The 27,615-nt window shown below is 41.9% G+C and overlaps 1 protein-coding gene across 2 annotated transcripts in view; it reads right to left on the reverse strand.

The window, feature by feature from the left end:
* ATP6V1H (ATPase H+ transporting V1 subunit H) overlaps positions 1 to 27,615 on the reverse strand; it is a 59,552-nt gene that overhangs the window by 4,837 nt on the left and 27,100 nt on the right. For both annotated transcript variants that reach the window (XM_038766603.1, XM_038766602.1), the window contains 6 exons: positions 24,135 to 24,232; positions 22,124 to 22,316; positions 17,000 to 17,178; positions 15,114 to 15,239; positions 6,644 to 6,745; positions 4,477 to 4,590 (listed from right to left, as the gene is read on the reverse strand). In XM_038766603.1, coding sequence (XP_038622531.1) covers positions 4,477 to 4,590; positions 6,644 to 6,745; positions 15,114 to 15,239; positions 17,000 to 17,178; positions 22,124 to 22,316; positions 24,135 to 24,232 — 812 coding nt within the window. The remainder of the gene's footprint in view (positions 1 to 4,476; positions 4,591 to 6,643; positions 6,746 to 15,113; positions 15,240 to 16,999; positions 17,179 to 22,123; positions 22,317 to 24,134; positions 24,233 to 27,615) is intronic.

A 27,615-nucleotide genomic window follows, 5' to 3' on the forward strand; every position in this document is an offset into this window, starting at 1 on the left:
TGAGCCTTCTCCACTCAACTGGGAGAGCAACTGCCGCCATGCCCGGTCCTGGAAATTAGCCGGTGGGTTTGTGCAGCGTACTGGCCTAGCCAGACAGATTCACATCCACCTACGCTCTGGCTGAGGGGGCGTGCGGACTGACCTCAGACGTTTACGTCAATTTGGTAGCTAACAACTGTGGCGGCGGCTGTTGCCACGGCAACGCCTTCTCGTCTCCACAGTTACAATCTAGAGACAGACATCTATCTATTCGGGGGGCGAGGGGGAGGCGGGAAGATTCCCTAATTACTTTATGGCACGGTGCAAGGTCCAGTCCTTTAGTAACTCATAGCTCTTCTAAACTCTAGATAGATCTTCTGTACTTCAGATCAACAGCTCCACCTCCCAAAGGAGATGTAGAATTGTCCTGCGGTTTGAAGACAAAACTGCTAAGAGCGAGAGTGCATTTGTGCGTGTGAGTGTATCAGAGAGACTCTCTTGCTCACCTCAGCCATAAAAACCCCATTATGGCACGTCTTCTGGCCCCTTGCCTTTCAGAATGAGCAAAGCTCAGACACCAATGGTCGAGGGAGGAAAAGGGTGTCTGACCACCAGTGGAACGTGTGCTTGAGTAATTTTTGCGGTAGCAGTGATGGCTTGCACTGAGCCATCCACACGCTCAGCTGTGCCCCCCTGCACTCAGCAGTACATCTTATGGGAAGGGAAGGAGAATAATTGCAGCCTGTGGTCACAGAACAAAATATTTCCGAGACTTCAACAGCAACAGACATCACTGAACTCTCACCCACTTCTCCATTCTGGCACCTTCAACCAAGCACAAACACTTCTTTCAACAGACAACAGCAGGTGAAAACTTGTCCTTTAACTCCCAGTAACACTAGAATTAGGCTTTTCAAGAAATGCCTAAATATCTACTACATTTCTGTGTGAGTCTTCCAAAAATGTACAGTAAATATAATTTCAGCTTAAGGATAATTAATCTATAGTACTTATTAAGTGCTTACTATGTGCAGAGAACTGTGCTAAGCATTTGAGAAACTACAACAGAGCTGGTAGATCCGTTCCTTGCCCCCAAAGTCATTAACAAAAACAATTACAGATCTATACATAAGTGCTGTGGTCTGAAGGTGGGGTGAATATCAGGTGCTATTTAGTCCAAAAAGCAACAACTAAAAATGACAGGTTCTTTACTTCTGCTAGACACCTTGATTAGTCAATCGTGAAACATCCATTTATTTCCCCCACACCAAGAAAAACCTTCTGCAAATGTAACAAATAAATGACAGCTGAGAAAAACAGCAGTCACAGTTAATTCCCTTTGCTTAAATCACTGGCTTTCTAGTCTTTCCCTTTTTTTATTCCCGGTGCATCCTTAAAGCTGTGGTACAGCCTTCCACTGCTTAGACAGGAGAAGGCCAAGAAGTCTGATGGATAAATACAGCCCCAAATCACGAGTGACCCTGATCCCTGAAACTAAAAGAGAGAGAATGAGGATGGAGGGAGAAAGTACTGCCATCCCATCCTTCTTTCAGGATCACCCCCACCTACTCCCTCCCTCAACCACAATTTGGCTATCACTCAATGGTATCTGAGCCAGTTACTCTACACAGAGCACTGCATTAAGTGTGTGGGACAGTACAACAACAGTTCTCAAAGATCTTACAATCTGCATTCGACATGGACCGGTTTTTAAAAGGTCTTTTCCCACTCCCTTGCCTCCTGAAGATGTTCTCTGAGGGTCATAGGCACCGGCTAACAAACCAAACCAATCTTGGAGGGAAACTGGAATCTGCTGGCATGACCAGGCAAGGACAAAGCATTCCCCTTGTGGAGCAAGTCACACATAAGATGCTCTAGGACACACTTATCATAGGTCTCATTACTTGCTTCTGATGTAGCCTCTCAAGTGTTTAGTACAGTGCTCTGCACACAGTAGGCCCTCACAAAATAACACTGATTAAATATTAAAACGAGAAGTTCCCAGATTCTGCATCATCTCTACACCCAAGAAGCAGAATTAATCAAGCAGTGACATCTGCTGCATACCTGTGTACAGAGCACTGTACTACGTGATTGGGGTTGCACACCAGAAGCAAAAGACACAACCAAGGCCCTCATGGGGCATAATAATAATAACAACAATAAATGTTTGTTAAGCATATACTATGTCCCAAGCACCACACTAAGCACTGGGGTACACACAAGATAATCAGTTCGGACACAATCCCTGTCCCACAAAGGGCTCACAGTCTAAGTGGGAGGGAAAACACATATTGAATCCCCATTTTACAGATGAGGGAACTGAGGCATGGAGAAGTTAAATGATTTGCCCAAGGTCACACAGTATACAAGTGGCAGAGCCAGGATCAGAGCCCAGGTCCCCTGACTCCAGGCCATGCTCTTTCCACTATCCTATGCTGCATCTCAGATTTAAGTCTGTTTGTCCTCAGAAGCAACAAAATATGTTTTAGAAAAACACACAAACACAGATCTATGCTTAATATTTGGAATACGATGATGATGATGATGGTGGTGGTGGTGGTATTTGTTAAGCGCTTACTATGTGCCAAGCACTGTTCTAAGCGCTGGGGGGATACAAGGTAATCAGGTAGTCCCACAGAGGGCTCACAGTCTTAATCCTCATTTTACAGATGAGGGAACTGAGGCATAGAGCCACGTTGCTTCTCTCCATACATATCACGTCATGCCTATCAAACGTGCATATCAAATTCCACAATTCCCTACCTACTCCCTTCCCCGCCTCTGTCTCCCCAATCAATCAATTTATTGAACACTGATTTGGGAGAGTACAGTGTAACACAGTTGGTAGACACACTTCTTGCTCACAACAAGCCTACATTCTAGAGGTCCCTGCTACACAGTAATTTTGTGCTATATTTTAGCTTTCATTTTAATCTAAGGAGCAACCACCATCGGTTCTCCCACCCCCTTCCTTGGCTACTAGCTCCACCTCCCCACCCCAAAATGTCAGTGACACGAATAGAGATGGTGCGGCAGGATGAGCGGGGAGAGGACTGCCCCATCTCTGCCGATTCAGCTGGGATGGGTAGGAGGAGAGAGGGCAGCCATCACTGGAGTTTCAATTCATGTTTACGAGTGGTGTATTACACCAGGGAGATGGGTAGGGCGTGGGAGACATTTTGGGGATAAGAGAGTAGGGAGGAGCTTAGAGCGTAATTTTTCTCTTACCTGTAGTGATTAGTTGTCATGTTGACACTGGTTCTGAAAGAAATCCTGCCTTAGAGTATGTGTGTCCTGGTGAAGCCACATCCCACAATAAAACCATATATGATATGAGTTGTATCATGGGACCCATCTGTAATGGAGGACTCCCCAAGACCTCCCCCTCTATGGCCATCTCTTCCTCTGCCCCGCTTGAGCTCACTCACTGCTCTTGCAGTATCCACAGCCAAGGGGTAGAATAAGATTTCTGCTAACATGAATTCCAATTAATTACTATATAACGATGGCATTTATTAAGCGCTTACTATGTGCAAAGCACTGTTCTAAACGCTGGGGGGGTTACAAGGTGATCAGGTTGTTCCACGGGGGGCTCACAGTCTTAATCCCCATTTTACAGATGAGGTAACTGAGGTACAGAGAAGTGAAGTGACTTGCCCAAAGTCACCACAGCTGACAAGTGGCAGCGCCGGGATTAGAACCCATAACCTCTGACTTTGACCTTTTAGACTGTGAGCCCACTGTTGGGTAGGGACTGTCTCTATATGTTGCCAACTTGTACTTCCCAAGCGCTTAGTACAGTGCTCTGCACACAGTAAGCGCTCAATAAATACGATTGATGATGACTCCAAAGCCCGGGCTCTTTCCACTGAGCCACGCTGCTTCTCTATATGTTAAGGCATTTAGTGAACCATTGATTAATTGGGTTAATGTGAACGAGTGAACTCTAATTCAAATTGACAAATGAAATGAAATTTGCTGGGCCACTTACAGTCTTTCAAATCATCGGTAATTGCTTGCTTAAATCCCTATTGTTCAAGGATAATTGTGGAGTCACTTCCACTCAATGCTTCAAAGTCAGATTAATTCCTTTATGTCAAAGAAATTTTGGTAAATACGGATCATTGCATTTGATTTTGGTTCTCTCTGTGCACATTCCTTTTTGAATGCTTAACCTAGAGTCCATATTCTAAAATTGCCATTTCACGGCTGTTGCAAATCAATGGTATTTATTGATCACTTACTGGGTGCAGACATTGTACTAAGTGCTTGAGACCGTACAATACAACACGTTGGTAAACACTTTCCCTGCCCTCAGTCAGGAAGCGGAAACGGACATTAAAACATTGTTTTAATATTTTAGCCAAAACTAGTAACCTTTCACCAAAAATGTACATAAGGACCTCTTCAGATTATGGAGTTCGAAAGTTTTCAAGTGGATTGAAAGATGGGGGAGGGTTATTTAAAAAAATAAAAAAGAAAAACTCCACGTACCAGTTATGAACCATTAATTTCTGCACAGCCAGAAGAGCATTATAGCGAACCTGCTGGTCTTCATGATGCATATGGTTCATTACTAGCTGCTTCCCACCAAGTTGTTCAATAACTCTGTGAAACACAGGAGACCTTTTGAATATGCTGCATTTACTTTTAACGCTTTGCTTGCAAGGATTATGAAATTCTGCTTGACAACATAGAATTTTAGACATACAGAGCTGTATAATGAGAGTGTAAGGTGCCATGTCTTATGTCACTGTCCAGTTAGTATATGTGTAAATTCACTATTTCAATTTCTTAAATAATCAATATCATTCCTTGGACAATCCCCTCCACTTAGGCGAACCTTTCCCTTGACTTCCTTTACACTCCATGTAAACTCTCCCTACTCCAGACTTCACCTAGAGAAGCAGCATGGCCTACATTAAAAAGCATAGGCCTAGAAGTCAAGGAACCTGAGTTCTAATCCCTGGCTCTGCCACTTGCTGGCTGTGTGACCTTGGGCAAGTCACTTAACTTCTCTGAGCCTCAGTTTCCTCATCTATAAAATGGGGATTCAATATCTGTTCTCCCTCCCCCACGGACTACAACAGGGACTATGTCCAACCTGATTAACTTTGACCTACCCCAACATTTAGCACAAATTTTGGCCCACAGTAAGCACTTAGCAAACACCACAACTATTATTAGGATCTACAAAGATTATTACGATTATACACATCCTCCAGTGTCCTTCCCATATTCGGAGTTCAGAATCAACTCTTACCTCTTCGGAGAGACCTAAGCAGGATGAAGCTTGATTCCAAAATGAAGTTAATAAAGTTTTTTTTTTAAAGCGCCGGTTTTAATCTCAACACTTCTGATTCTCTCTGTCCTCTCCTTGCCTGCGAGCTCGTAGAATCCAGAAGCTACTCTTCCCCCCTTTGTAGTGCAGGGCCACAAACCCAGTGGGTATCAGACAAACATGAATCGATCGTGGCCATGACTACCTGTTTTTATTTCAGCAGGAACCCACCCACTTTTAGCTCCTTAAAAAGAGAAAGCTCACATTTAAGAAGGATTCAGTGCCTCTTTATTCTCTTACTTAGACAGTGAGCTCCAAGTAGAACAGGGACTCTGTATGACCTGATGATCCTGTATCTACTCAGTGCTTAGTACAATGTCTGGCAAACAATAAGCGCTTAACAAATACCACAATTACAAAAGGAAATAAAGGAGGAGGTTTTCAGATATTTCGGTGGAATAACTGAATCGTGACCTCCCAAAATATTTACATTTTTGTGGAAATGGGGTGGCTTCCAGACAGAGCCCTGCTGTATTTCTGTCCCAATTGGCCAACTGTCCAGTTTAGGAATCTACTTCTTGGATCCTTCCATGCCTGGGCTGAACTTTTGCAAACGTTATCACAAAAAGTACCTAAAAGTTTATTCAGGCTCCTAGTAGAGCAGGGAAAAAAAACTATTCCTTGGATTGTGACGGAACAGCCAGTTAGGCTAGCCTGTCACATGTAGGGCGGCAATTATAACATGCTTTCAGAACATTCAAGGCCCCAGTTACGAAATGTCTGAGGCTTAGGACAACTCCCCCAGAAACAACCTTGGAGAGATAATACTACAATTGTGGGGGCCGCGTGAAAATTCACCTGCTTGAGGTTTTCGGGGTGTTACTTACCCTTCGACCCACACAGAATGCTTTAGTTTGGATGTGTGGTAGCAGTGGTTCAGAGACTACTTAACACCTCAATAGCCTTGGACCAGTGAGCTTTAATCCCTCACTCTTCTGTCCCAACACCATTCTTGGTGAGGGTATGATTTTGGGGAAGCCCTTGACAGAGGCAGGAGCAGGAAAGGAAAATATCCCTAGTTAGGAAATGAAGTCACTGGATAAAACAGGATTCAGTTTGAAGAATATTACAAATAGTCTTTCATTAAATGTACCAAAAGCAATCATTCACAATTCTCAAAAACGTATAGTTGCTTTTGTTTACTTAATAGAGGCTTCTTAAGAACCGGGTTTTTTTTAAGTGAGGCACCAACAGTTTTGCAAATACTGAAAGTGCCCTTTTTAATAATAGTTGCGGTATTTCTTAAGCACCTACAATGTTCCAAGCATTGTGTTAAGCACTAGGGGAGATATGAGATAATCAGATGGGTCTTTTTCTTACCTTTTGCCCCGCGGGTAATGTCGGACGTACTCTCCCACATCATGAGCAGCAACAGCTAACACCTGAGGATCATCCGAAACCTCCAGAAGCTTTGTCAAGATTCTAAATCAAAGTAAGAAAGATATCATTTTCTGCTTTCCCTGCCCTGAGCAATGTATTTAGCAGCTCTTAAAAGGCAATAATAATACAATGAAACCAGTTGATTCTTTAATTAAAAAGTCAGACTACAAAAGTGGCGTAATAACCTTAACTAAAGTAGTAGCAATAAGTATTTCTGGAGCACCCCTGGAGCCATGTCCTGTACAGAGTGCTTGGCTGCATACAAGGAACTGAAAATAACAAGGGAAAACTGAATGCTTCAGAGACCCACTAACCTAATATTTAAGAATTTTCTCTCTACTGAAAGGAATGCTTCCATTTCTTCCACATTTAGAGTTTCTTTCAAACACAGCACACAGCCTCTTTAAATTTCAACCAGTGATTACCTGCAGTGAAAGCTGGAGATTGTAAATTCTATTAAATAGCTTAACAACTGCTTCTTTCATGCGAGGGTGAGGAGAAACTATTTTTTTCAGAAAAACAAAGATCAATTTGAAACAGGATACACAAACAAACAAAAAAAGCCAAAGCATGGCAGGTAACTTAACCGCAAAATTTGGGGGTAAGGAATAATCATTTAAACTGTTGAATGTTCAGTTTATGATTTGAAATCTTGTATCAGTCATATTGACTGAGCACGTACTATGGACACAGCACTGTATTAAGCACTTGGGAGAGTACAGTGTAGCAGAGTTGGTAGACAGGCTCCCTGCTTACAAGGAACTTACATTCTAAAGGGACTTCTTTGAACACACTTAAATCGAATGGAAATGTGAAACCGCCAAAATTCAAGAAAAAGGATGGACCAAATTCGGTGAATTTGGTGATCAAATGCATTTTTTAAGTGCATTCATTTTTTGGGTGAATACAACAGTAGTAAACGTTCAAGATCAACACCAAGACTCTATTTTTCCATATACCAAGCACAGTACTATTTTTTAATCACCAGGGAACACATAATAAAGTGTACAAGCAGATGGTTTCCAGTTTCCAAGCTCCACACATTACTTACTGAATGACAGAAATTTGGGTAAAGAATAATGCAGTGGACTGGGAAACTACTGCATGGTTTGTTGCTGAATTGTACTTCCCAAGTGCTTAGTACAGTGTGCTGGACACAGTAAGTGCTCAATAAATATGGCAATGACAGGCCCAGGTTTTTTTGTTTGTTTTGGGTTTTTTTTTAAATACCAGAGAGAATCAGAGAAGTCTGGACATGAATTAATTTCATAGATACAGAGATGCTCATGCTCTTATTAATTTCATAGATGCTGGGGTGGATATAAAACAGTTGAGTCCCACATGGAACTCCCGGCATAAGTATGAAGGAGAACACGTATTGAATCCTCATTTGGCAGATGAGGGAACTGAGGCACAGAAAAGCGACAACCCCAAGGTCACACAACAAACACGTGGCAAAGTCAAGATTACAAACCAGATCCTCAGACTCCCAGAACTGTGCTCTTTCCACTAGGACAAGCTGCTTCCCTAATAATAATATTTATTCATTTATTCAATCGTATTTATTGAGCACTTACTGTGTGCAGAGCACTATACTAAGCGCTTGGGAAGTACAAGTCAGCAACACATAGAGATGTGCAAAACACTGTACCGAGCACTGGGAAAAAGTACATGAATGAAAATTATTCATGGTTCCTGGTCCTCGAGAGAGGTACAATCTAGAAATAAGATGGGGAGGGCTGGTACAGATATTTGTTAATAACTCACACTGCACCAGCCTGGATACTAAAAATTTAAGGATGAAGACAAGAGTTCCAAAAAAGCCCACATGAAATCTTCAATAAATTTCAAGTAGCAGTGTGGTCTAGGAGAAAACACAGGCTTGGGAGTCAGTGGATCTGGATTCTAAACCAGACTCTGCCCCTTGCCTGCTGTGTAACCTTGGAAAAGTCATAACTCCTTGATGCTTCAGTTTTCTTCTCTGGAATACGGGGATGAAATACCTGTTCTCCCTCCCCCTTGGATCGTGAGCGTCAATTTGGGGCAGAGTCTACAACCGATCTAATTATCCCAGTATAGTCCTTGGCACATAAGTGCTTAACAAATACCAGAATTATTTTGAATAATTAATAGTTCACTTAAGGAGAAGCATTTGAAGATGATACATCAATCAATGGCATTTATTCAGTGCTTACTGGGTGAAGAGCACTGTACTAAGCACTTGGAAGAGTACAATACAACAGAGTTGGCAGACACCTTCCCTGCCCACAGTGAGAACTCTTGAACGTGGATAACGTATAGGTCTTGAACAGGTTAAACAATATGGAAACCTGGAAACAATCCAACCACGCAGAGAAGGTGATATTACGTGAGATGGCTGTGGTTACGTCTCAAAGGAGAAAAACACCTAGACACATACAAAAGACTGAGTAAATACATTTAGAATAGCCTTCAGAAATGGAGATGAATAAACCCTGACAGTTTACTTCCACAAAATATTTTCCTCAAGACCCCACCTAACTATGGCTTTTTACCATTTCACTAAAACCCTAATTTTGAAACCCCTTCCTCCCTAAGGCTTCTCTCACCACTATCATGTAAAATTACTTTCCAAAACTAAAGGTCACTTTGGTAATAATAATAATTATAATGATGATGATGATGGGATTTGTTAAGCACTTACTATGTGCCAAGCACTGTTCTAAGCACTGGGGTACATACAAGGTTATCAGGTTATCCCACATGGGGTTCACAGTCTTAATCCTCATTTTACAGATGAGATAACTGAGGCACAGAGAAGTTAAGTGACTTGCCCAAAGTCACACAGCTGACAAGTGGCGGACAAGTGACCTTTGACTCCCAAACCTGTGCGCCTGCCACTGAGCCAGAAATGCCTCAGAGTTCACTATGGCTTCAGAGACAGAACAGGAGAACTGGAGGGAATGCAAAGTCAAACTTAGGTCCCAATAACTAACAGACTAAAATTACTGCTAAAGTCAAGAGAGATTTGGGAAAAGCTCACAATGGGGCCTCTGATCGGAATGGTCACAAACAACACATTAACTGGACTGGAGTCAGAGAGGGCAAGGCATTGGGGACCATAATTTACAATGGGCTGTATCTGTCATTCGATCTGGGTGCAGAACGCTCGGGAATATACAAGAAATTATATGATGGAGTTTACAGTCTGCTGGAGAGACAGTTGACACAAACTGTCAAGATACTAAGTTATAGTTAGAACAGAAATCAAATGACAAAAAGAAAAATAGGCCATTAAAATAGTAAAACAGACATACACAGGAGTACAAAGGAGACCATACTCAGGTGATTTCAAGGAGAAGGAGAGGAAGGGGGAAAGGGATAGGGAGCAATAGAGACTGGCAGTGTCCTTTCCCTGCTTTAAGATGTGTCTCCACAAGTTTACTGAGGGCCCAAGGTAGGAAGGCACATGTACAAACGTACACACTCTCTCTCTCTACCTTCCTAATCAATTTTAGGTTGTGCAGTCTACTTCTTTAAAACTCCTTTGTTCTAGTTCTTTTCATCTTTATTAATCACCTTCTTTTCTATCAGTGTCCAAGTGCTCAGTGAATACAATAAGATTCATGTGGCTTCTTCGGGGCCCACTCTGGCTACCCCTCCTTCCTTCTTCCTTCCGAGAGCTAGACCCAGGCATTCCCCATTTTCTAATGGGGTAGATACTTTTTTTCTGACCCTTTCTCCTCTAAAAAGTGACTTCTTTAGCTCACCTACTGCTGCATTGTTGGAGATGAAGGGCTTCCCTGACTAAGCCCTCATTTTCCCTACTGGTCTTACCTTCTCTGCCTTGCTTATTGCTATTGGATTTGTACCCCTTAAGCACTTGATAGCCATCCCATCCTCAGCCCCATCTGTATTTATATAGAGATCCTTATACTCTGCCACTTTCCCCTAACTGTAATTTATTTTAATGTCTGTCTCCCACTACAGACTGGTGGGTAGGGATCGTGGCCACCAACTCTATTAATAATAATAATAATAATGACAGCATTTATTAAGTGCTTATTATGTGCAAAGCACTGGGGAGGTTACAAGGTGATCAGGTTGTCCCCCGGGGGGCTCACAGTCTTAATCCCCATTTTACAGATAAGGGAACGGAGGCACAGAGAAGTTAAGTGACTTGCCCAAAGTCACACAGCTGACAATTGGCAAAGCCGGGATTTGAACCCATGACCCTCTGACTCCCAAGCCCGGGCTCTTTCCACTGAGCCACGCTGCTTCTCTATTGTACTGTAGTCTCCCAAGCACTTAGTTCAGTGCTCTGCACACAGCAGTGCTCAATATATACCACTGATTGATTCGACAAGTGGCTTTCTCCATGACTTGGGAAACTTGGGAAAGCAACCAACATGCTTTCCAGCTGACAAACTGAGTCTGGGAAAAATGAGAAAGACTGAGGTTCACCATTTCATCCCTCAGTTTATCTAGAAAGAATGGTAAGAGCTTGTCCCCTCATCTATCAGCCTCTAACATAAAAGGTGAAGGAAGAGCAAAACAATGTCCCCCACACCTCTTATCGCCACCCAAATAAAAGGGGAAAAGCAAAATATGCCATTATTTTTGGTTATTCATCAACTCACCAAGAGGCACGGGTTTTATTTCCCGTTTAGCACTAAGCACAGGGCTGGAGAGCCTAAAACAGAATGTGCTCTTCTCTATGATAGGAAGAGCATTTCAAGAGACTGTGCTTCCACACAATGTACCGGAGGTCCTTAATCTCATAAATAATTTGTATAAAACAAACACATTCAATACACTTGAGTTGCCAAAGGCTTGGGATGAAAAAAATACCATTTCCGATCTTTGTTTTGGAATGGCTGAAAAACAGGGAGATGAAGCTTTAAAAAAAAAAATTCAGAAAGTGAGCATTTCTAGTGGCTTCACCCCACTGAATCAGGAGTCCCACCCAAATTACTCACTTTGGTTTCTGCAATAACTTCTAGTTGTTGGAGACTTAGTAGAAAGTGGGAGTCACAAGTCCTAGGTTCTAATTCTACCTCTGCCACTTGCCTGTTGTGTGACCTTGGAGAAGTCACTTGACTTTTCCTCATTTGTACAATGGGGATGAAACACCTGGTCTCCCTCTGGCTTAGGCTGAGAGCCTCACGTAGGACAAAGACTGTTTCTATCTAACTGTATGGTATCTTCCCCAGCACTCAACATGGTGCTTGGCCCACAGTAAGTAAGGATGAGGGGACAATCAATCAATCGTATTTATTGAGCGCTTACTGTGTGCAGAGCACTGTACTAAGCACTTGGGAAGTACAAGTTGGCAACATACAGAGACAGTCCCTACCCAACAGTGGACTCACAGTCTAAAAGGGGGACAAAACTGGGACAAACATCCCAATTTTTAGTATCAGTAGAGGTTACAATTAAGGATCAAAATTTCACGCCACAGGTGACAGAAAACACACCTTCTGCAGGCAAAGGCATCTTCTCTAATCCCTTGAATATAGTGCAGGATGAAACTGTGCTCTTTAAGATATGCAAAAGCATGAACGAGCTAAAGAGAATACTGAGGAAAGAGGTCAAGTGTGTTGGAAACTTTTGGGATGAAACATTTGCTAGAACTCTATTTTCAAAATATCAATAGCTAATAAATATGCTGAAGTCACCACCTAGGCCTAAGTCATTAATGGTGTGTTTATGCTCAAAGTGTCAGGCTCTCCCATTCCCTTCTACTTTCATCTAGCTAAGGGGATGGCAGACAGAGTACCAGATGGGGCTACAGTCCTCCATTTGAGCAGTTTAGCAGGCCTCTTCCTCTCCATACCCGCTAAGGTCTCTGAACAAGATTTCTAGAAGACTGTGCTGAGCTCCGTGATCTCTGCCAGGCATGTCCATCACTTGACAAAAACGTTTTATATTCATCAAATGTGTGTGCTTCAGTAAGTGTAATAAGTGACACTGGTGGTCCTATTTGAAGGAGAGGAAAGAAGGAAGAGAAGCATCATGGTGTAGTGAGTAGAGCATAGCCTAGTGGGTAGAGCATGGCCTGGGAATCAGAAGGACCTGGGTTCTAATCCCAGCTCTGCCACTTGTCTCTGTGTGACTTTGGGCAAGTCACTTCACTTCTCTGTGCCTCCGTCACCTCATCTGTCAAATGGGGATCAGACTGTGGCACAGAAGTTGTGCCTAACCCACTTTGCTTATACTTATCCCAGCGCTTAGTACAGTGCCTGGCATTTAGTAAGTACTTAACAAATACCACCACTACTACTATTATTGGTGCTGAACTTGGCACTCAAAACATGCCCATAAGAGGTTATTTCCCACTCAGCAATTTTTGATGAACATGAATTGGTGAAATATCAGCATAAATTCAGAGTGGCTGATGTGCTAGTCTTCTAGACTGTGAGCCCCCTGTTGGATAGGGACTGTCTCTATATGTTGCCGACCTGTAATAATAATAATAATAATAATGATGGCATTTATTAAGTGCTTACTATGTGCAAAGCACTATTCTAAGTGCTGGGAGGCTACAAGGTGATCAGGTTGTCCCACGGGGGGCTCACAATGTTAATCCCCATTTTACAGATGAGGTAACTGAGGCACAGAGAAGTTAAGTGACTTGCCCAAAGTCAGACAGCTGACAAGTGGCAGAGCCGGGATTGTACTTCCCAAGCGTTTAGAACAGTGCTCCTAACACAGTAAGCGCTTAATAAATATGACTGAATGATTATGGTTGGTACTCTCAGCTGCCAGCTAAACAAGGCCAGCTTTGTTTCTTCCACAGGTAAAATGAGGGCACGGGCAAAACCTAGCAAATTACAAGTCAACAAGGGTACAGTTGAGGCCAAAAGGAATATCTTCAGGAAGTGACCCAAAACAATAGTATTAATTTTAAGACTGAAATGAAGGCAGTTCAGCTTTAGATACTCTTGGATTCATTACTGCTTTTCAATTATCACACAGTTTTGAGGGCCAGAAGTGCCTTCCTGTGGCCACAGCAGCTACATTCTGACACTGGCTGCACCAAGAGGAGACAGGCCTTCCTCTTGAAATTAAGAACATCTTAAAATGAAATAGCATGCTTGCTTACTCTTTTTTTTGGACGCCGGCTGCATTTGAGAACAAAGACCTGGTACAAGATTTCTATTTTTACTCAAATGCAATTAGCTTACTTTCCCCAAGAACAAGGTGAGGATAATTTCTCTAATGCTTCTGAAAAAGCTACCATCAAGTTCAAGTATCTTTTTCTTGATTCCCTTTTTTTGGAGTCCCTCAAAATAGCTTAGGATAAAAAGAGTTACTTGTTAAAACCAAATGTGAGTGTGTACACACTCACAGTCACACACACACACACTCACACTGAAACAACACCCCACTACTTGGATTTCCTTGCATACTTGAAAATCCCAATTTTCTGCCTCCTCTGCCCACCCCACCCCACCCCACCATAATTTCTTTTCTATCTTTAACAGAAGCAAGGAGTAATCATTCTGTTCTTGGGAGCATGGGCAGTTGAAACCATCCAATTCACAACATTCATTCATTCAATTGCATTTACTGAGCGCTTACTGTGTGCAGAGCACTGTACTAAGTGCTTGGGAAGTACAAGTTGGCAACATATAGAGATGGTGCCTACCCAACAACGGGCTCACAGTCTAGGAGGAGGAGACACACAACAACCAGGTCACCCAATATGTACAAGTGATTGGACTATCCAAAGTGCAAATTTTAGCTTAAAGCATTTGATCCATATATTTCCTTTCTGTATCACTTTCACCTAAATGTCTAATGAATTCCCTCAGTAGGAAAATGCAAAATGAGTTTCATGAACACACCTGTGCATTTCCCCGTTGGCGGGACTGGGCTTCTATCCATAGGGAAGAGAGTCTACAGCCCCTTCAACACCTTTAGAAAAGAATCTCTTGGGCATTAAGAGTGCCAACTTAAAAAGTTATGGGTTTAAATGGTGCAAGACTTCTGGCCTGTAAGCAAAGGAGTTAGTCTACCAGATTCATGTTACCTGTCCCCTAGAATAATGTACTCAATAAATCACATTTATTGAGCATCCAAAGGATATCTGGCACTGTACCAGGCGTCTGAGGGCATATCATCTCTTTCTCTATTTTCACTTCCCTTTAGGCAGCTCACCCAAAAAACAAGATCTGTTTTGGTGAATATACAAACAGGAGCCTAGATCTAAATTAACCCCTGTGAAAGTCTCACAAATATTTACCTGGATCAGTAACTGTCAAATTATTTGAAGATATAGGAGTAAATACACAGCACATAGGGAAAGCAAAGAGGTGAACACTGTTTCAGATCGAAAATCACCACAATTTGAGCTCAACTTAATATGAAAAAACACACAAAATAGTTCATGGTACAAAGGAATCAGAAGTTCATTTCCTAAACTTACTTTAACAGTTCATAGTTCTTTTCATTTAACCTCACGGCATTCTCTCGCCAAAATTTCTCAGACTTGTGTACAGGGCTCCATTCCAATCTTCCCGACTTGAGTTCTGAACTGTATTCATCAAATGAGCTGGGAAAGTTTAAATATAGCTGTTAAGTAAAACCTGCCATTAGAGGATCCTTCTAGAAACAGGTTGAGTCACAGGGAAACACTGTTTTTCTTACTCCTAAATGGTTGGGAAACAGTTGCCCTGAGCCATTAAGTTCACCTGATTAATCATCATCATCAATCGTATTTATTGAGCACTTACTATGTGCAGAGCACTGTACTAAGCACTTAGCACTGTACAAAACAGCTAATCAGGGCATTTCTAAGGCAATTTGGTGGTAATACACATATATTCTACCATTTACAAGGGCACTACAGAAAATATCAGCAGGTACCCAAGTGCCCAGAACTATAAAGAAAGAGGTCAACAAATCTTAAAGAAATACTAAGCTATGCTCTAAATAGTCTTACGTTACACTTTCACAGATTCTTGAGCTTGAGGGTGTACTAAGCACTTGGGAGAGTACCTGTCCTCATTTCAGATGCACAAGAAAAGGACATAGCTATGACTTATAAAAACACCTGGGCCGGGAAATGAGCCTTCTGAGCCTTCAATAATGAACTGATGGACTGAACTACATGTTACCAGGATTTGTTCTGCAGTAACCAGCAATTTGTCCTTGTGTACAGCAACATCTTGGCATATAATGGAACAGTTTCTAAACATATTGGCTGCTTTAGACACATATAAAAAGTGAGCAAAAGCAGCTTCCCAACACAGTCTGAACCTTCAAGTGACAAGAGACGAAAGTACACCTCATTGCATGCCCCATTTCCCACAGGAACCGCATAATAAAACTACTCTTCAGGCAGCTTAGAATGACCATTCCTCACCCTTCCAAAAAATGAAAATTAAATCATCATTGCCTTAGGTGATAATTTAACCTGATTATCTTATATCAACCTCAGCGCTTAGTACAGTGCCTGGCACATAGCAAGCACTTAGCAAAAACAAACAAAAAATAAATAGGCTAGTGGCATCCTTTGAAATGCCAGCTACCACTGTTACCTGTTCATTCTGGGTATGTTATCAAGAATAGAAGAGCTGCTGAACTGTTTTTAATTGAATAGTAAGAGAACACAGCTATAACTATAGAATGATCTCGGCCAGGAAATAGTTCAATTCAGGGCCTCCAAAAATTAACTGGTGGATTGAACACAGTTTTCATGAACCAAGTTGTTATCCAAGGTGGAAACTTTGCAATAGGAACAACTTTATAAATGTTGAATTGGTTCCTGAACCAAGACTTGATATACTTTTTTAAAAAAGCAAAATTACTCAGAATTGTTTAGTCAATTACAGATGAGTAATATAGCTCTGTTACTGTATTTATATCAAGACAGAGCTGTCTGCCAAGATTTTTTTTTTTTTTTACCAGCCTCTCACATCAGCCAATGTTTCACATAACAGTAACAGGATCTAACGCCAAATATTCCTTTTTTTGCTCTTATTTTCCCTGATCTTGATTTAATTTTAGGTCTTAGAACTGTGGACCCATATTACAATGAGTGACAGCTGAATCTGGAAATCTTAACCTATGCTTCATTCTGATAAAGTGTCTTGATGAGCATAATCTAAAAATAAATACAGGGAACACAGAGCATATTGACAAAATTACGAACTTGATTAAAAAAAAATCATCACACTCCAAAGAAAATGGGAGGAAAACGTCAACTGAGATTTATTTCAAAAAATTTTCCTACAAGCTTAGGAAAAAAAAGTCAAATCTAGGAAGCAGATTGCTTATTTAAATTTCCACTAGGTATGTTATATTACCTACCTAAGATCCTGGACACTCTCACCAAGTTTGTCTAAAAGAAACTTAATATCCTCACTAATATCTTCATCATCATATTTTTGCTGCTCCAAGTTCTCCAGCTGTTTCAGAACTTTACACTGGATCATAGCCAGGGCATACTCTTGGCGTGTTTCTCTTTCGGTGGATTTCTCTAAAAAGTTCTGAAAGGAAAACATAAAAACATATACATTTCAAAACTGACAAAACTTGGGAAACACCAGAGGTCAAAGAATAACAGGAAATTCTTCACTCCAACACTGTGCTGTGTCCTTGGCCTGAAACTCCTTCCCTCCCCAAACCCGTTAGCACATAGTCGACCCCCACCCTCCTAAAAAAATTTAAAAATCTCACTATCTACAAGTTCACATTCTCTTTCAATCTCCCTTCATGTTTCTTCTTTCTGGTACCCCCCTCCTCATTCTTCACTTTCTTTTTTTCATTTTCTTTCTTCCTTTGCTTTTTCTAAATCCCATTTTGCATTCCTTTCTCTCTGTCTGAACATCCTCCGATCCTACATCCTTCTCCTTCGGGTTCTATCCCTTTCCCTCTTGCCAACCGTTTTTACTTTTTGAATCCTCTTGTTTCTTTCATTTTTCCAGGTTCCCTTTCTGGACTCATCTTTCTTTTCCCCCTCACTCCCCAACTCATTATTTTGCCTCTCTGCTCTCTTTCTTGGTCCATTTTGTTTTAGACTAACACACAGGGCCAATATTTACCCAGAGTACAGACGTCACAATCCTGAAGGCAGCTGAACTCTCCCCGTCTACACTGTAAGCTCCTTGTGGGTAGGGAACACGTCTACCACCTCTGTTATATTGTACCATTCCCTGCGTTTAGTATAGTGCTCTGTATACAGTAAACGCTCCATAAATATTATTGACTGATTGAACTAATAGTTTTGGAAACCCCAGCACTTCACACCACACCAGAAGCCCCCAAATGAGTCCAGAGAGCACAACCCCAACCCAACAGGAAGCCCTAACTCCAAATCCTTCACTCTGGAGACCATAACTGAATATGGCAGGAGAATGGACCACTGCCACAACATCCAGGAAGTCTAAAACAATGAGCAGCAGCTCAATCTTACTGTTAGGATATAAAAGAACAAAACCCGAGAAATCACACTCGCTACTGATGCCAGTTGTTTCCACTGGCTCTAGAATCCTCTCATAATCAGTACTGAAAAAACACAAGCTAAAGAAGTCAACATGGACCGCCGCAGAGATCACTAAGCCACGGAAGGGTCAAGGGAGGAGAAAGATTCTCGAGAAAGATACGTAGGATTCGGTCAACTCCCCTAAACATTCTATTTTTCATGCATTAAAGAGGCAGTTGCGAACCTAGCCAGCACCCAGCAATCCCAAAAACTGCAAACCCACCAGCCCAGCACCTGCTTCAAATAACAGAGAGGACTAATTCCCAGCTACATTTGAAACAGCTCAACAGCTGCTGGATTGGGTCAGTTTATGGCAGTTCAACAACCTTTCTGACTTCTTTAGCATTAAGCTGCCCTTCCGCAGATTTAGGATGTAACACAGAATATCTCTGCTAAGTCTTTGAGAAGATATCAGGGATTTGGAGAACAAAAGAAAGCCATAATAAAGTCCTGGTTTTCAGTGTACTGGCTTCAAGTTCTCTGTCAGTCCCTTGCTGACTGCTCCAGGTCAGAACCAGCCTAAAATAATAATAGTAATAATGGCATTTGTTAACCGCTTACTACGTGCCAAGCACTGTTCTAAGTGCTGGGGTAGATACAAGGAAATCAAGTTGTACCACATGGGGCTCACAGTCTTCATCCCCATTTCACAGATGAGGTAGCTGAGGCACAGAGAAGTTAAGTGACTTGCCCAAAATCACACAGCTGACAAGTGGCGAAGCCGAGATTACAACCCATGATCTCCGACTCCCAAACCTGTGCTTTTTCCACTGAGCCACGCTGCTTTCGAAAAGCACATGGACACAAATTAGCTCTGTCAGATATTTTATGCAGCTGGAGGAAAACAAGGAGGGAAGGAAAAAATAAAAGCCTTGAAGTGCTCTGTCTCTAGGACACTTCAGCAATGAGGAAGTTGAACACCAGATGCAACAAAGGAAAGCTGACCCAAGGTATGGCGTGCCAATCCACAATTGAGCTCATTCCCTTAAACGGTTGCAAGTTTAAACTCTTGCTGATGTTGTCCGCCCCACTCTTGTAATAATGCGGATCAGGCCCTATCATATAGGATGTATATCCCGAGGTCAAATCATTTTACTGATTATTACTCTATTTATTACTCTATTTATTTATTTATTTATTACTCTATTTATTTATTTATTTATTTTACTTGTACATATCTATTCTATTTATTTTATTTTGTTAGTATGTTTGGTTTTGTTCTCTGTCTCCCCCTTTTAGACTGTGAGCCCAATGTTGGGTAGGGACTGTCTCTATATGTTGCCAATTTGTACTTCCCAAGCGCTTAGTACAGTGCTCTGCACATAGTAAGCGCTCAATAAATACGATTGATGATTTTGTAGCAATTACACAATCCCGCTTTCAGCCTTGCTAGAGTGAACTCAAGCATAGCCAAACATCTTGCAAGTCACTACCCTGGAGTAACTCAAGTGGAGTTGGGTTCTTCCCCAGCCCCCAACGTTAACCTAGTAGGACCACGGGCCACAAAGCTATAAATTCCACAGTGGCCCTGATGGCCCCAGTTGCCCGAGGAGTTGGGGGAGGCAAGGACTGGGAAGAAAACCTGGATCTTGCTTGAATTTGGCCCGTCGCCTACCTATTGTTGCCTTCTCCTGGCACCTTCACAATTCCAAACCTTCTTTAGCAGCATTTTATAAGCAGCCTTCAGGAAAGCTCCCTAAGGTCAAAGTGATCACTTTTTTCTTGCTCCAAGAGCAAAACATTGCTCTTTCAGCTCCATTGGTATGGACTGTTCGCTCTCCCATGCTAAGGGACATAGGGATGCCTATCTGAAGTCAGAAATCTTGTGGGTAAGAATTCACTGTTAATGCTGCTGCACATAGGATGTTGTTAACTCATCTTTGATGGAGCCAGTAAAAGCTAATCAATCTGCTGCCCCAGTCACAGAGCAGACTTTAAAACAGCTGAACTCGAGCATCATCTCTGCTTATCATATGCTACAATTCATATTTATCTCATTTCTGCACATCAAGCCCCCTGTCTCCAAGAAACTCAACACACTTAAAAAATTCAACCTCATGGCAATCCTGTCAGATGATATCCCCAATTAGCTGATGGGCAGGAAATGGCCCAGAAGCCATCTTACAGTAGGGTAGAACTCAAAAGAATTGATCGGCTCATCCAGTGTTCTTTGGTCTTACAAGAAGAAAAAAATTTCAGCATCCCAAAATGCATGTAATTGCATATGATGGGGCTAGTTCCAGAGAGTCTCTAATACTGCAAATTACAGGTTGTGTTACTACTATAAGCACAACTGCTCTCCCAAAAGGAAATTAATTTAGTAAGAGTAGTCATGATGATGATGATGATGGTATCTGTTAAGCGCTTACTATGTGCAAAGCACTGTTCTAAGTGCTAGGGTAGATACAAGGTTATCAGGTTGAACCACATGGGGCTCACAGTCTAAATCTCCCTTTTACAGATGAGGTAACAGGCACAGGTAATTAACTGACTTGCCTTAACACACAGCTGATAAGTGGCGGAGCCAGGATTAGAACCCAAAACCTCTGACTCCGAAGCCCATGCTTTTTTTATTAAGTACTGGGTACTAAGTGACAGGAAAGAACACACAAGTAGGATTTAATTGACTGAACAACCAGCTTCACCAACCTTATTTGGATTAACATTATGTGGGACTCAAAGCTTACAAGTCTTTCTCATCTAATTGTTTTCTTCACCCCCTTTCTTCAGCTGAATTCCAAGGATATCAAAAAGTAAAGAAATGGTGTTAGGTATCTCAGTTTTAAGATCGCCCCAAAATTCTAGTCTGGGCACGGTAGACACAGTAAATCTGAGTGAATTAAAAATCGGGTGTTAGTCAAGGAGGGAACTAAGTCATTTCAGTGAAAAGCTGCAACTGAGTCCCTGCAATGGAGTGGTAAGGGGAAGCAGTGAAGGTCAATAAAGATCCTTTCAGATTCTCTCTTCAATCTCCCCAATAATTCAGTCCTCCTATCTGCAGCTCTGGACCAACGTGCACACTGAGTTTAGGCTTTGGCCAACGTGGTTCACGGAGCAGTAGCAGCCCAGTCTTCCTCTGCTTCAAACAATGGGGAAGGGACGGCACTGGTGAAGTTACATCCCGCATATCTGGGCCATGGCAACTAACTGCACAGGTACGTGGTGTGCCCGGAGAATTCGGAGTTCAGCCAATTGATAATGAAAATTTCAATGGTGGAGGTATGGTCTCCACTTGGAAATAACTGCTAAACCAAGAAACCATGCCTTGACAGTGGCGTGTGCTCACCAAGCAGTCTTTAGGGGCTTTTTGTTGGCCTGCTTAATGGTCAGTTCCTGCCAAGAAACTTTGAAATAATAATGAAATAATGAGCAACTTGAATATAGACCACTGGGTTTAGGGGCAGGTAGCTGCTGGATCTCAAAAAGCCCACTTTCTTCCCCAAAGTCCACAATTTTTGGACTACAAAATGATAACAAAAAACCTAACTGAAGCTAACTTGCCCCTGAGTTAGATGGTATTTCTTAATAATGATGGTACTTGTTAAGCACTTACAATGTGCAAAGCACTGTTCTAAGCGCTGGGGGGATACAAGGTGATCAGGTTGTCCCACGTGGGGCTCACAATCTTAATCCCCATTTTACAGATGAGGGAACTGAGGCCCAGAGAAGTGAAGTGACTTGCCCGAAGTCACACAGCTGACAATTGGCAGAGCCGGGATTTGAACCCATGAACTCTGACTCCAATCACTGAGAAACATACAAATATTTTGATATTAAAATCCAGTCAAGTGTTTCGACTCGACCTATTATTGTGTCAACTACTAAGTGTCCAAACTTGATAAGTTGATACAGTTTGTAAGTGCATAGATTTGAAGAATGTTCACCGATCCGTTTCCCCATTAAGCTTTCTAGTACATACACTGATCGGTGTCCCAGTTGTAGTCACTTACCCGGAATGCTGCAAGAATGATTCTAGTCACTTTCTCTTTGACGGACTCTTGAAGAATATCGGACAAGACGGGGACGATATTGTAACGACGCAAATATTCACACATTTGAGGACTAAAGGCCAATAACCAAATCGAGAAAACCATCTGATATTGAAGTTGGAAGCCACATTTGTTACTCAGAACTCCCATGATACTAAAAAGAAATTTAGAGAAAAGTTTAGAGTAAATACGTTGAATAATTGTGGTATATGTTAATTGCTTACAATGTGCCATGCGCTATGTTAAACACTGGGGTGAATGCAGTATATTCACATTAGACAGAGTCTCTCTCCCACTCAGAATTTACAGTCTAAGAGACAGGAGAATAGACACTATTTGAAATGTATTTCCTGCATTTGGTCTAAAATAGAGGGGGAATGGAAAAAAAAAGAATAGCTTTATTACAAAGTCTTCAACAGCAGAAAAAATACAAACTGGCCACCACTCTGGTTTGGAATTCATGGCCACAACTCACCCTTTCAGCTGTAAATTTCAATCTCAAATGGCTGTATTTTCTGCTGTATCTCCATGGAGCCACTCTATAGGACAGGAACCCCCTTGTACACCAACTAGTACTAACTACTTTTGATGGCTAAGACAATATTATTATCACTTGGATCTGTCACCACTGACATAAATAAGATTAAGAATTCATCTGGCAGACCAAACTTCTATTCAGGCTACAGGAAATAGAATAAGTAAAATGTTGGACTTGACAGCTAATGCAAAAACTCAGAATGCAGGTTTTGGAGATCAGTCAAGCAGACAAGTGATGGAGCTGAAATTATAACCTATGACCCTCTGCCTCTCAGCCCCACGCTCTATCCACTATGCCATGCTACTTCCCTCTAACCAAACACCACTAGGGATTAAAATGAGAGCTACGCACCCTCCATCCCATTCAGCCCCTTCCTCTCTGAGCACACAAGATCGGACAGACACCTGGAATGGGGTAGAATACCTCCCTAGACTATCCCATCCCAGGTTGGGAATGAGAACCAAGTGTCCCCAGGCATTTACAAGGTCCATGTGATAGTATGGTGTTACTGACCATGGAGTAACAGTCTTCAACAATGGTTATCCTTCCTGAGTGGCATTGGAGATTTTATTCTCTAACAGCACTAGAAAAACCCTTTTTGTGGAAGTAAACATGGCCCAGTGAACATCAGCAGCTTTAATTTGGTTAAAATGTGGCTTGTATTCATTACCAAGTACTCAATATTCTAAAATGCAAATCTTTCATAAAGAGCTCTGACAACAGACAGATGGTGGAGCCAGGATTAGAACCCAGGTCCTTCTGTCTACCAGGCCAATCCTCTAACCACTAGACCATCCTGCTGGTAGACTAAGCACTCGGTTGTGTAACTTTAAGCACTTTGATACTCACCCCCACCCCACAGCACTTATGTATACATCCTTACAGTATACTTTTTCCTGTATAATTTATTTGAATACATCTCCCCCTGTAGACCATAAGCTCCTTGTGAGCAGGGATTGCATACACACTTAACTGTCTTTTATTTTACTTTCGCCAAGCCACTTAGTACAGTGCTCTGCACTCAGTAAACACTCAATAAATACCACTGCTTGAGCAGAGAGACCACCATTTCAGTCACAACTACAGAGAGATAAAATCTTTCTTCCAGGGTCTAATGTATACCCATTCAGCTGTGGTGTCGGAAGATAATACTGCTACCCAATCCATGGTCAAGCCTATTCAGCTGCCTGGATTTAAGAATTTACATGCCTCCAATTACCCAGAACGTAGTGCCCCACTTTGACCCCGAGGATGAGAAACCCCAATCCAACCCGTATGACATTTATCTCCACGTGCCAATGTCAGTTAACTAGGTAACAGATCCTACTTTCAAAGTTCTCCTACACCTCTAATTCAAGGTCCAAATGAACTTGAGAATTACTAGCAGAGGTGTTCTAACAGGTTTTCAGGATCAGAGTCTTACAAAAAACTTACCAATTTACTCCGTCAGCTTCCACCCAGGCAAAGCGATATTCGTTAACTCGGAGCATCAGCTGAAGGCATCCAGCCACACACTGGACATACTGGGAACTCTGAGAGAAAAGAAAATAAGGGTCTTGAAAGATGCAAGTGAAAAGTATGAGAGCCTGGACACCTAAAAATAATGAGAATACCCAGTCATAAAACTTTCACTCAACTTTTATCCTGATGGTTGTTGGAATCTTCCAAAATTAGGAGTCTTCTTAAAAAAGTTAATCCTAAATGTTTGTCTTCATTTCCAGCTACAACTGCTTCTCAGAAGTTTAAGAAGTTTTGCCTACCAAACTAATGTCAACCAATTTAAGATTATCTTATACACTTGATACAGTGGATGTACTTTTTACTCCATTTTAAGAGTTCAGCACCATCACCCCTGGCATATTACTATAATACAGAGAAGCGTGAATCAGGAGCGACTTGCCAAATTCTGCAAAATTCTAAATGTAGTAAAATGGGATTATACTACTACGCATAAACCTGCAGTTTGTCTTATCATGCTGTTAGATCAAGTCTCCCAAAATATTGGAGACCTATTTTTAATTTGTGGGTCTTGGGGTGAGGGACTTTACCAGAGCTCTGGGCAGGACCCGGTTTTGGGCAGGAGGTGGGCTAAGCGGCCCCTTCCAGCTCAAGGAAGGTGACTGCAAGGGCCCAGCCGGAGGGCTCCGGCTCCACCGTGGATGTCATCCCAGGACTCAGGCATCTCCCATTCTCTATTTTTTAACCCTTCAGAGACACTACAAACACAGTGGGTGGCGGGGACTTGGGAATCTGAAGTCCACATTTTAATTGGCATTTACTGGCTAAATCAACTTCAAATTATGTTTTACTCTTTAGAATGGCTTCCTCATGGTTAAATCTGACACTCCTGAACAGGTCCACCCTAAACGCAGAAGGGGGAGATGGACTTTTCCAAAGAGTTGCCCAAATTTGGTCACCACCAACCATTCCCACTCGCTCAGGAGGGAGAAGGGGCGACAGAGCTGCTGGCATAATCTTGCTTTGGCACTGATTTTCTGCCAGTCACCCTGCAAGGAGGGACTGGGAGCCTGTTGCTTTCTGCCCAAGAGAAAAGTCTCTGGAAACACATGGAATCATGTCTTCCTAACACAACTGCAGGCCAATGGAGCCAAATGCTCGTTCCACAGCCCCTGGCCTGGCATCTCTGGCCCAACAGTGCTGAATTTTCCCAAAGCCAATGTGAGCTGCCAACAAAAAATTCTAAACTCGTGCCTTGAAATTAAATACCAAGAAATTGTTCAACGCTACCAAGTGCCAACACAAATATTGATTTCATTAATTAGCCTATGAATTATATTCTGTTTACTAGAAAGTGTTGGCGTAAGCAAGAAACTTCATTTTAGATGTCCTAAAATTTGTTTTGGTGAATAAAAACCTAAGAGGAGATGATGGGTGAAGATGAACACTTTTACACAAAGGCCAAATAAAATAACTGAAAGGACCTCAGCTAAAATCACTGATAAGTATTAATGGCCAAGGAACAGTGAATCTGGGGCTTCCAACCATCGCCTTTGGTGGAAAAACCACATCTCTGCCTAATGGGAAAAGGCACAGATAATGGTAGTGCTTTCCTTTCTGAAAGAGGAGGATTTTAGCATTTTTTTGCCCTTCTTCAATTCCCATTTAAAGAGATGGCTTGAGCAATTTTCAGGTAAAACGAAGAGTGCAGCTAAGAGCACTGTACCCCTCTCTTCCATTTTCTCCTAATCCAGAGGATAACAGAATGCCCTTCAAATAGCACATTTTGGCTCCACAAGGCTTTTCTTCTCTGCTCTTTCTACCTGTAGTGTTAAAAGATGTCACAAAGCCTATTGATTCTTGGGATTTTCATCCAAGTTTCATTCTCCAAGTTCATGGTCTCCCTACCGAAGGAAATATTTGCTAATGGCCCCATACCTGGCGGGCTGGTGCACTAGCTCAGCATTAAGAATTAAAGATGCCTCCCCTGAAGGACTTTACAGTAAGTCTGCCCGCTGCTCCTGACCTTCACCTCAAACAAACTCAGTGCTCTGAATGCTAAAGGGCAAGGCTTCTTGCAAAGCCTGCAGATTTGACCAAAGTCTTCAATAAAACTGCGCCATCTTCTGCTTTATTAAAAGTCTTCAATATTCTAAGTTTTATGTGAACTGGGGAGAGAAAAGAAGTCTTTGGTTTACTGTTTTCTCCCATTTAAATACCCTGAATTTACAGTTCATCACAACAGAACTGCAGCTAATAAAACACAAGTGTGCTCTGTCCTAATTAATCTGGTTTTTCTTCTACGATCTGTAGAAGAGAGACTGAAAGGATTGAACAGGAGGGTTTCAATTTCCTCTGCAGCACATTCTCCTAAAATGCTAATGAATGCTTTCAATCCCGTTTCTCTCCTCCCTACCCCTCACACACTCTAATTACTTTATGCAGTGCGTATCTTATTTATTTTCTGCCGGAGCTTTCCATTTAAGCTTAAGAAATCTCAGTCCAAGCAAGCGACACCACAAGATGTGCTCCAACTGGATTTCCATTTGGCAGCAGGCGATGCTTGATCATTTTTGTTCACAGAAGGAAGCACCTGCTCAGATAACACCAGGGGTGGAGAACTGATGCATAGGAGACTGCCACACAGATGCGGTGAGTTGTGACGGGACGTTTCAGGTCTGGCCTGCAATATGAAGTAGTGAGACCAGATCACTGAAGTCTCAAGGGCGCTTGCACAATAGCCTTTGGGTACAGTAGCAAGGAAGGTGGCTAGAAGAAAGGCAGGCTCAGGGTCGGGGAAATAATTTAAGCATCTCACCCCAATGGTCCTCTCCCAGTGATACTCCTCTCCCAGATACTCAAGAATAGGCTGATGGATCCTACACAAACCTACGACTTCAAATGAAAATATATGACTCCAGCCGTGGCCTCTTGCTTTTTTGGGAGTTTGAGAAAATATCCTTTAGGTGACCTCCAAAAAAATCCTATTACTTGCATCCAAGGTCGAAACCGCATCTTGATAATATACCGTTTAAGTCATCCTTCTAAACTTGATGCAAAAAACCAACAAAGTAAATTTCTAACCCAAAAAATTAGGTACTAGTTGATTTTTAAAATCTCTAAACTACTGAATCAGCAGCTTTCTTCCTCCAAATAACGTTTTAAAAGGATATCTCTGTCCATTGAGTCCAAACCACATCATTAAGCATTAGTAAGTGCTTAACAAATACCATTATTATTATTTAAGTCAAATGGCCAAAACTATCAAAAAAGCAAATAAAATATTGCAGTTCTGCAATGCAATCCATTCCCTGCATTTAAACTGCTACTGTACCTAAAATATAAAACCAAGAAAGTAGCTCATTCTTAGTGTTTGTGGAAGAGCCAGCACATTTCCAATAAATTCTCCCCTAAGGTGAATTTATTTCATTTAATAGCTATAATCAATTCTAAAAAG

Source organism: Tachyglossus aculeatus, chromosome 25, assembly GCF_015852505.1.
Source record: "Tachyglossus aculeatus isolate mTacAcu1 chromosome 25, mTacAcu1.pri, whole genome shotgun sequence".
Lineage (NCBI taxonomy): Eukaryota > Metazoa > Chordata > Mammalia > Monotremata > Tachyglossidae > Tachyglossus > Tachyglossus aculeatus.